The following is an 11361-nucleotide window of genomic DNA, read 5'->3' on the forward strand; positions in this document are numbered from 1 at the left end:
TTGCAGCATCAGAATGAACTTGGTTCTACAAGAAAACAAAATTCTGGACAGGAAATCAATCAGTAACAGATTGTGTTACAAATTTAGAATAGCGTACCTTTACACAAGGTTTTCATTAAATTAGGTTTTTCTTACCCTAGGTTGTTGGTAAGAAAAGCCTAATCTCTCTCTAAAGGTAATCTCAAAGTACTGCGAAGTATAACGGTTTTCGCAACTTCAAAATGGCTTTTTACGAATGTATAGATGAAGAACAGGGACATGGACCCTTACTGGGGTTTTACATAATTAAAAATAACTAAACTACAAAAGGCAACGAAAAATAAAACTTCTCAAGTTGTGAACGCGTTCATAAGCATTCACGTTCCAGCCACCGACGTAATCAAACATTTCTAAGCATTAGCTGAAATATGTGTATCTCATTTGTAAAGAACCATTAGACAAAGATAGAAGACAACGCTTTGACACAAACAAATTAAATTTCGTAACGATGACGTAAAATTTAAAAAAGTTCGTTGAATGTGTGATTGTTTTCATGTTTTATTGATATTAAATTTTAAAAAGGTTAAAAAGTGAACTCAAAATGTCGACATTTGATTTTAATTCGATCAACGCAGCTTTATCTGACTCCGGCAAGCCTACAACTGGTGTAGACTTTTCTGGAAAATCGTTAAAATTGGACACAGCAAATGATGGTATTTTATGAAACTTATTTTACATAATTACATTAAAATAATGCACTTAATCCTTCGATATATTTAGTAGCTTACCTGCAAACACGGCAAACTGAAATTAAATTCGCTACAATCTGCGTTTCCACCTGTAAATTAAATTTTGCACAACATAACCTATATTGATAATATTAGATGGCATTTTCTTTGTAATCCGTCATTAGTTTGCACTTGCAATGACATGATTAATGCAGGAAAAACTATTTGATTATTATTTAATATGAAATAAAAAACAACAATTTAACCTTTATAGTCAATCTTTTATAGAGACCTCCTTTGAAGTAAGCATTAAATACCTGTCTTGGGAGGAAATACGCTAAAAAGTTATAAACAAAGAATAATAATTATAAAAGAAAGCAGGATTATTATTGATTGATTATATGGGTAAATTAGTATCATCATTGGCCTAGTCTTTTCCCAACTATGTTGGGGTCGGCTTCCAGTCTAACCGGATGCAGCTAAGTACCAGTGTTTTACAAGGAGCGACTGCCTATTTCACCTCCTCAACCCAGTTACATAAGTACTTGCTTTGAATGTACATATCTAGTACCCAAGTACACCCAAATTCATTATTTATTATACTAGGCCACTTGAATGTATATTTTATTAAAAACACCGCATAACATAGAATGACCCGATGTCGCATTTTAAAATGGGCATGCCTTTTTTATAATAGCTAGTGGTCTCGAAATATATTTTAGGACAAAATTGAAACTTTATCTAGGGTAGAAAATTGAAAAACAATCGTACAAAAATTTCAAAAAAAAATTGTAATATACCAGATCATAATTTACAAAGCAAAAGGTGCCAAAGGAATACTATAAGATATACACATATCATAAAATAAAATATCATCATGATATAATAAAAAGGAGTTGAGCAGTCATGAAATTTGTTAGAAAAACAAGGAGAAAATGTCTAAAGTCTAAAACTATTAAACCAATTCATATCTTCATTACGAAACAGATGAAGTTGCATACAACTAATCATTAAAACAACATTTTATTGTTCACAGCAAAACCGATAGTAGACGCAATCAACTCATGTCCAAACCTCCAATACTTGACACTGACGGGGAACACCCTCGGGGTGTCTGCGGCCGAGGCCATCTCCAAAGCTCTGCAACAACACCCTGAGCTGAAGGTGGCGAGGTTCTCGGATATGTTCACTGGACGGATGAAGACGGAGATACCTCCAGCCTTGGTAAGGGAGTATAAGTATGATGTATTGAACACTAGCTGTTGCGAGTGGCTCCGGTTACAAATCTAAAATAATAAGGAACCGTTTATTTTATCTGCCTATGGTGTTCCCACTACTGGGCAAAAGCCTCCTGCAAATACTTCTACAATCTTCCGTTCAGCCAGAGCAGTAAATGCTTAGATAGTCTCACCACCGCTTCGAAGGCCTCCCACAGCGACACCGCCCATCCGGTGGTTCCCTCGGAATCAGAACTCGCAGAAGCGTTTTCCGCATGTTCCGGTGAAACCGGAAAATTCTTCTGGAGCGAGTTGTGATAGCTGGTCTTACAGCCTCTGTTTTAAACTATCTGTGTACTTAGTTTCTTCTTAATCCCTTCAGTGAGTTTTGCGTGAAAGTAATATACATATACATCATTTAATAAAGAATTATCCATCCAAATTTTGCTAATTGTTCACAGAATTCATTTAATTCATACTTTACTTATATTATAAACTCGAAAGTTTGTATGTATGGATGTTTGTTCCTCATTCACGCAAAAACCACTGAAAGGATTCAGACGAAACTTGGTACACTTACGTATAGTTTTATAACCTGGATTATCAAGTAGGCTAGATTTTATTCCGATTCTATGTTGCTTTGGAATCATTCTCGTTGTCAATAGCTAGTTTAAAATATGACCAAGTGCTATATAAATACATTCTTCACTATCTTCTTGTATCTATTTCAATTGATTTCCTTCCCCAGGCTGCCCTTGGAGACGGCATGATAACAGCCGGTGCCAGACTCAGCGTGTTGGACCTCAGTGACAACGCCTTTGGACCTATTGGAGTTGAGGGACTAGCGAAGCTCTTACAAAGTGATGTGTGCAGTGAGTTGGAGGTAAGATTCCTTTATTATCATCGGCCTAGCCTCTTCCCCAACTATGTTGGGGTCGGCTTCCAGTCTAACCGGATTCAGCTATGTGTTACACAAGGAGTGATTTAGGTATAGGGTGCCATACAAAAAATTACTAAAATTGAGTGAATATGATTTGTTTGGTGTTAAAGGGCTTAGACAACTTGAAAAAATCGATCAATTTACAAATAAGATTTTGGGGTTGAAAGGTTTCATTGGAGAGGGTATTTTTAGTTTTATTTTATGAATATTTTTTTACTTAAATACATAGGCTTTATACGTTTAGTAATTGGGTACCATTTTTACCCTTGAAGTACCCTAAATAAGACATATGACTCTCATAAACAAACTTCAATTTATATCCATGTCACGTCACACTAAAATGCTGTACCAATTTTAACCATAGTGGTTTCTTAGGTTTACGCGAATGTTAGACATTGAAATGAAACTACTTTTACGGATTTTATCGCGGTTTAATTTTAGATTTTAGTTCCCGACGTTTCGACATCTTTGCAGGTGATTAACGGGCAGACTGATTAACCATTTCTTCTTTATCGACAGGAGCTTAGACTGAACAACAACGGTCTGGGTATTACCGGCGGCCGGCTGCTGGCGAAGGCGCTCGGAGCCCGGCCTCGCAAGCTCAAGATATTCATAGCTGGAAGGAACAGGCTGGAGAACGATGGAGCTACTGCACTCGCTAAAGTGTTTCAGGTATGTTTAAGGCCCAGTCAGCGTTGCCAGACGTCCCGATTTTGACGGGGCGTCCCGATTTTTAAATCAAATTTTAATGTCTCGCTTTTCGGAGAGTACACCTTTCGTAGGATTCACACAGACTATTGTTTGAAACCAGTGGCGTAGCGTGGTTCGCCGTCACCCGGGGAGCATTCACTAAAAATACGAATTATTTACGAAAAGCTCGATAAATTTTTCGCGGAATTACGCTTCTTTGTTTTAGAGAGAAAATATTGTTTAAAAAAAAAGGTTTTTATTACAAATAGGCTGATTTCCAGGCACTGTTATTACACTATTGCCTCTAGTTGCACGGTTTCCAAAATATCTATTCAGAATAATCGGCAAGAAATCCATAAATTATGTTATATCTTTTCTCCATCCTAATATTTTCACTACCGGAGGTTGTGGATTCGACTCCCACCCAGGACAAATATTTGTCTGATAGGCACTATAATTTTTCTGTGTCTGGATGTAATTTATCTATAACTAGCTGTTGCCCGAGACTTCGTCCGCGTGGTTAGAATATATAACTTATGATTTATACCTGCCCTGCTTTTTCCACATTTTCCATTGTGTCTTAGCTTCTAGTAGTGACAGCGTGATGGTATATAGCCTAAAACCTTCCTCGATGAATGCTCTATTCATCACAAAAATAATTTTTCAATTTGAACTCAGATTAGCGCGTTCAAATAAACAAACTCTTCAGCTTTATATATTAGTATAGAAGTATAGGTATGTATGTATTTAGAAATATATAAGTATGTTTATCAGTAAGTTGTCCTTCCTTAGTTTGAGACTAGATGGCGCTGTGTAATTTACTATCAAATAATTACAGAACATGGGCACTCTGGAAGAGCTAGCGATGCCTCAGAACGGCATCTACCACGTGGGAATATCAGCTCTGTCGCAAGCCTTCAAGAGGAACTCACAGCTCGCCAGACTCAACCTTAACGATAACACGGTGGGCGCTAAAGGGGCCGCCGCAATAGCTGACGCTTTACCTAAGTAAGTGACCGAAGCTACTATAGTAAGGCCAACGAGACGAGATAAAGAATGTAAATAAACTTTCAGGGATTCATAACATTTTTATTCGAATAAACAATTCATAATCGGCCTAGCCTTTTCCCAACTATGTTGGGGTTGGCTTCCAGTCTAACCGGACTCAGCTAAGTACCAGTGTTTTACAAGGAGCGACTGCCTATCTGACCTCCTCAACCCAGTTGCCTGGGCAACACGATACCCCTTGGTTGGACTGGTTGTCAGACTTTTCATGCTTCTGACTACTTGTAACGACTGTCAAAGATGAAGGAATAACAGCCGGGACCCACAATTTAACGTGCCTTACGAAACACTGAGGAACTCGTTATGACAAAGATTGTCACCCATCTACGGACCAACCGCGTCAAGCGTAGCTTAACCTGTAATCGAATCACTTATGCGGTTATAGCTAAGCCACGAGCTCCTCCGAACTTCGAATAAAGTTTGTAAAAAATGAAGGAATGAACTTGTTCACAACATGGCGGACCAAATGTTGACAACTGCCGTACTGACTGCTTTCTTGTACCACGAGACACATAACGACAGCTGTCATCGAGCAACTCACGCCATATACGCGCGTACGAGTGATAAGGACAGGGATAATAATCCCTCGCTATCGCAATGTAACTCAGTAACGGTCCGCTTGTTTACGTTTTTTATCTCGTCTCGTTGGCCTTACTATACACCAGTTACAAATCGATTATCAATATACATACTACCACGCCAAACCCACTGCACGCGGTGGCGGGTTCGATCCCCGCGTAGGACAAGCATTTGTGTGATCCACGAATGCTTGTCCTGAGTCTGGGTGTCTTTGTGCATGTGATTTGAATGTTTGTGAAATCCCCCGCGAGAAAGAGAAAGATAAATAGCATTTGACGACCTCCGTGGTCCTGAGGTCCCGGGTCCGATCCCCGGTCGGGTCAATGTAAAAATTCACATTTCTACATTGTCTCGGGTCTGGGTGTTTGTGGTACCTTCGTTGTATCTGAATTCCATAACACAAGTGCTTTAGCAACTTACTTTGGGTTCAGAACAATGCATGTGATGTTGTCCGCATTTATTTATTTATTAGAAAAACATAATCATCAAATTCTGTGTTATCTACTTATCTAAATATATTTTTATTTCAGTCTGAAAGACCTGAAAAGCATCAATTTTGGAGACTGTCTGTTAAAAAGCAAAGGCGCTAAGGCTCTAGCGAAGGCTTTCAAAGACAACTCACTACTTCTAGAGGTAAGATCATACTACCCTCTATGGTTTAAGATTGCAACTGTGTCACACACCCATCCATATTAGTAACGTTAGGAATTGTTGCTTTACTCTAAAACAACTTGTTGATTATCAAATTCAATCCTATATTAATGTAAATCCCAAAAAGTACAACTCTAAACAATATTTTTTAATTACCCATCCATTTCCAAATCTAACTATGAGTTGCTTGCCTTTCTTTGGCACTCACCTTTACCACAAAACAACTTTTCGACTATCATATTGTATCCTAACTAGAAAAATTTCAAAAATGTACACTACAATCAATATTTTTTATTACCTATCCACATCCAAACCTTACTACAAGTTGCTTAACCTTACTTTGACACTCTCCTTTACCGCAAAACAACTTGTCGACTACACATTATATCCTAATTAGAAAAATCTCAAAAATCTATAATACAATCTAAATCTACACTCCAATCTATAATATTTAATTACCCATCAATTTCCAAACCTTACTACAAGTTGCTTAACCTTTCTTTAACAGTCTCTGGACCTAAGTCACAACGAGATCGGTCGCGAAGCCTGTATGGAGGTTGTAGATGCTATCACAGCTCTACCAGATAGTAACGATCGTCTCAGCAGAGTCGTTTTAGCTGGTAAGTAATAATTATCATCCCAGCCTTTCCCCAACTATGTTGGGGTCGGCTTCCAGTCTAACCGGATGCAGCTAAGTACCAGTGTTTTACAAGGAGCGACTGCCTATCTGACCTCCTCAACACAGTTACCTGGGCAACAAGATACGATACTCCCCAAAACTTGTTTATACAGTTTTTTCCCAAGTTTTTTAAACGGTTTTATATACATTCACATTCTTGTTTATATGTTTGTTTGTCTTTCCGGTTGGATTTTTGCAACTCAATTTTGAGTCACTTTCCGATAAGGTAGCAGGCTGAGATTTTCAGGGTCGCTTCAAACCCGATGACAATGCAATTTACAACTATAAAAACGGCTGGACCCATTTTGATAAAATTTAAATGGAGTGACATTTAAAAACGTAGATTTTTAAAATCATTTTTTTTTTGTCATATACTCTATTGCCAATAAAAATTAATAGTGACTATGTATGTTTGTTTGTCACAGGCAACAGTTTAGGCGGCGTCGGTAATAAGAAGACCATGAGAGACAAGCTCGGGGCCTGCGCAGAGCTCAGCGACGGAGAGGGGAGCGAGGACGAGTGTGAGTACTGATACCAGCCTATACACAGCCCGCTGTTGGTCATAGGCCTCTTCCCTTATATAGATTAGATTATAGTGACCGACCGTTGCCGAAATTGGGATTCGGTTACCGTTTCGGCACCAAACAACGAAAACCACTGTATGGACCAGGATTAACACATAGGATAGTTTTTATCCCGATTTTATGTTCCCGTGGGATCATTTTCGATTCGACATACAAACCCTATGTATATAGTAAATACATCCACAGCCTTTGTCCTCCCCCTGCTAGGCATAGGCCTCCTGTTTCCCGTGCCAATATCTACGGCCTATGCAAGCCTCATCTAATACAAACAGTATATTACAATATTATCCTATTTCTACCAGATGTAACAGACTCGGAAGAAGACAACTCAGGTTCCGATGATGATGACGGTGATGATGATGGTGAACAGAACTCGGAGGACAGTGCCACGGAGGACGCTCAGCATCACGACAGTAGCGCGGACTTCGCGAAGGAGATCACACTCGATACCTCAGGTAATTATATATGATGTAACGGTTTACTCAGGCGTATGTATCGGGGTAGCCCGACTAGTTTCGGACCCAACTGGAGTCCTTAATCATGAGCTGACGTGGCTGGATAAGAGTAAAATGACTCGCGACCAATTAGTAGTGACTAGTTGGACTCGCGGCCAGTTTGATTTATGACTAGTTGGACAAGTGACTAGTTCGACTTGCGTCCAGTTCGGCACGTGACCCCGCCATAATTCTCACGATAGTTACTTTAAAATCAAATCAAATAGGCCGTTTTCGATTCACTTTCAAAATGTTACATTACTGACTCTAGTTGCACGGTTCCAAAGTGTCATTCTTATGGAGAAGAACCGGCAAGAAACTCCATTAGGACTCTTTTAAAAATAATATATTACTATATGTCATTAGGTATTCATTTATTTATTTATTATTTATTTATTTATTTATTTTTATTCGTTAAATATACAATTACAATATGTAGTGCTCCACAAAACCGGTTTATCGGTTTGTCTGTGGACGAGTCGCAATTTAGTTAAGTTTACACATATATTATACATATAAAAGTTATACACATGTGTATGTATTTACATATTATTTAACAAGTACTTTTTAAGTCTCCGTTTAAATTTTTGTTTATTTGTTTCTTGTCTGATATCTGCTGGCAAACTGTTCAACAGATATGGTAAGCGTTTCTTTTAGTTATTCAGCTTAATGAGGTCCACTGTTGGGCATAGGCCTCTCCTAAATATCCATATTATAATGCTGCAATTTAAGTTCAATCTTTAAATTCTTCTTATCACACAGTTGAAATACACCCTGGTGTCAGAGTGTAACCAATCATTTGTTCTGTGTCTGCGTGTAATTTATCTATAATATATGTATGTATTTACAAACATATAAGTATGTTTACGTTATCAGTTGTCTAGTACTCATAATACAAGCTTTGCTTAGTTTGAAACTAGATGGCGATGTGTGAAAGTTGTGGAATATTATCTGTAACAACAAAATAACAGTTTCAAAAAGTCATTGCAGCATGGATTCAAACCTAAAACTTTGACTGGATAACGAACATACAGACTATTAGATTATATATGTAGTATAATTCAAGATCCTCATAATATGCTGTGACCCTCAGGAGTGGAGGAGGTGGAGACAGATGTAGGCAGGTTCCTGCTGCAGCCGACCGCTGAAAACCTAGACAGACTTGGAGACAACGCCGTGGACGTGATAGATGCACATTTACAGGTAAATATCTAAACCTCGAACAAGGAAACGATGGATGGATTGTGTAAAGACGATATGGCTGCAAAGAGGGTTCCTAGTGAGATGACGTCAGATAAAAAGGTATGGAAGAAGACATGTTGCGCGGAACACAAATAATAATTGGGATAAGGGCAGGGGAATGATAATGAAAATTAACAGATTTAAAAAATCAGAAAACCGATGTTTTTAAATGTCACTCCGCGCTCCGTTCAAATTTTATTAAAATCGACCCACCCTTTTTTATAGTTGCAAATTGCATTGTCGTCGGGTTTAAAGCTACCGTGAAAATTACAGCCTGCTAGCTTATCGGGAAGTGTCTCAAAATTGAGTTGTAAAAATCCAACCGGAACGACAAACAAACGAGAAAAGTGAGTGTATAGAAACGTGGGAAAATGCAAATAAATCACCACTCAACAGATAGAAGAAACTTGGGTCACATATTATGGTTTATGTCCTGAGTCTGGGTGTCTTTGTGCATGTGACTTGAATGTTTGTGAAACCCAAGACACAAGGATTAAATGCTTTAATGCGGGAGTTTATTAAAAAAAATCACAAATAAAATACCATATACTATACTGTAAGTTAATAGCCGCGCGTGTCAACCGATCACAAGTTAAGCAGCCCTCGACGAGGTCTGTCCTTGGATGGGTGACCAAGCTAATATTAGGATTGTTATTTATTTTTAACTAGGTACTTAAACTAAGGTATACTACCTGTATCCAGTTAGACTGAAAATTAACTCTTCTTAGATTATTTAATTTTATCTCTTTCTTTCTCCAGTCGATACAAGACCCGGCCGCTCTCATCCAGGCCTACGTGGACGCTACCTTCTGTGTGTGCGGGCTGTCGCTAACACACGCGCGGGCGGCCGCGCTAGGCCCACACATGTTCCCACTGCTGGTCAAACGTGCCCAGCAACAGCGGGCCGCTGCCTGGCTACTGGCCAATTCCATGTTGACAGCGCTGGGATTGATTAAGGTGAGTTGTGGCCCATTGTTGGGCAGAAGCCTTTATTTTAAGAAGTATGGAGTGTTAATTGTGTGTTAATTCAAGTAGCACACTGAAAGCTAGTTCAGAGGAAACAAATTAGTTGGGTAACAAATATATTTAGGGTGGCTACAGACAAATGTATGAAAAAATAAAAGATTTTTTTGACTGTGACTATTTAAAAACCTCAATCTTTCTGTTTAGTATTTATTATTATAGCGAACTACATCATCTGTACATCTATCACAGTTTCTGAGATACAGCGTGGTGAGTCATAGACAGATACCAAAATCAGTAATAGGGTTCCTTCTTACCACATTAGTGCCAAACTCCTAAAATCCTACAAAATATATCCCCATACATCAAAATCGCACACGACCTTATCCTATACCCATCCATATCCTATCCTCACCTCCCTCACCCTCTCCGTTCCTCAGGAGGAGGACAGCAGCTGGGAGTGGTCAGGCCAGCTCCTGCCGACCTCCTCCGGAGACGCTCCCCATCCGACTGACAGCCGCGGGGAGGGTGCTTCACCTGACAAAGTCGGTTACTACCTGCTTACCAATATTCTTGAGAACAACTATACTGGTCTATTAGTTATTGGATACTATACCGGAGGATGTGGGTTCGATTCCCCAGGATAAATGTTTGTGTTATGAGCACGGTCGTTTCTTTTTCTTTTTTGAAAAAGCGACTCCCGCATTAAGGAATTTAATCCTTGTGTCGCGGGGGTTTTACAAACATAAAAATCACATGCACGAAGACACCCAAACTCGGGACAAGCATTCGTGGATCACACAAATGCTTGTCCTACGCGGGGATCGATTCAACACGTCGCGCTCAGTGGGATTGGTGTGGTGACCTCAACCACTCGGTTATCCGTGAAGTCATTCGTATGTAGTATAACAATAATAATTTTTGTTTGTTTGTTACAGTCTGAAGACAAGAACCGCCGTATACGCTGGTCCCTAGGCCCTTGCTACGCGGCCCTCTCCCGTTGTATCGACGCGCCATACTTCCCGAGCGCCCTGCGAGACACACTAAGATTCTTTGCTCAGAGCAAGAAGAATACAATACCATATGCTGAACAATTGTGCCGATAAAACGTTGAAATTAATTTATTTTTTTGAAATTGTTGTGTGTTATTTTATCCCGAATATACTGATATATACTAGTTGAAACTAGCTGTTGTTAGCGGCTTTGCCTGCTACAAATCAAAATGATTGAGAACGTAAAATCAGTATAAAAACTATCCTATGTGTTAATTCTGGCTATAAAGTACCTTTGTACCAAGTTTCCTCTAAATTCTGTTTCTAGTTTGTGTGTGAAAGAGTATCAAACATCTGTACATATATATTTTTACGTTTAAATATAATATTAGAGGGATGCGAAAGTATCTCTGTCTGTCTCGCTTTCGCGCCTAAACTACTGAACCGATTGTAATGAAATTTGATACACAATTAGCCTAGACTTTGAGAAAGGACGTAGGCTTTTTAATTAGAAAAAATAGTTGTAAAGAACAATAATAGGGGTCAAAGTTTATATAA

General features: G+C 38.9%; 1 protein-coding gene across 2 annotated transcripts; it reads left to right on the forward strand.

Moving 5' to 3' along the window:
- Window positions 1–490: 490 nt before the first annotated feature.
- On the forward strand, window positions 491–10988 carry LOC113491648 (ran GTPase-activating protein 1). 2 transcript variants are annotated; one of them, XM_026868721.1, is made up of 13 exons: window positions 491–692; window positions 1744–1931; window positions 2673–2807; window positions 3384–3536; window positions 4393–4562; window positions 5729–5831; window positions 6358–6469; window positions 6954–7049; window positions 7415–7567; window positions 8700–8809; window positions 9608–9805; window positions 10252–10356; window positions 10750–10988. In XM_026868721.1, exons 1-13 carry the CDS (start codon window positions 581–583, stop codon window positions 10915–10917), a joined length of 1803 nt encoding a protein of 600 aa, XP_026724522.1. In that variant the 5' UTR covers window positions 491–580; the 3' UTR covers window positions 10918–10988. The 2 variants fall into 2 exon arrangements, with proteins under 2 accessions (XP_026724522.1, XP_026724523.1); XM_026868722.1 differs by lacking the exon at window positions 10252–10356.
- The last annotated feature ends 373 nt before the right edge of the window (window positions 10989–11361 follow it).

The sequence above is a fragment of the Trichoplusia ni genome, chromosome 3, assembly GCF_003590095.1.
Source record: "Trichoplusia ni isolate ovarian cell line Hi5 chromosome 3, tn1, whole genome shotgun sequence".
Taxonomy (NCBI): Eukaryota; Metazoa; Arthropoda; class Insecta; order Lepidoptera; family Noctuidae; genus Trichoplusia; species Trichoplusia ni.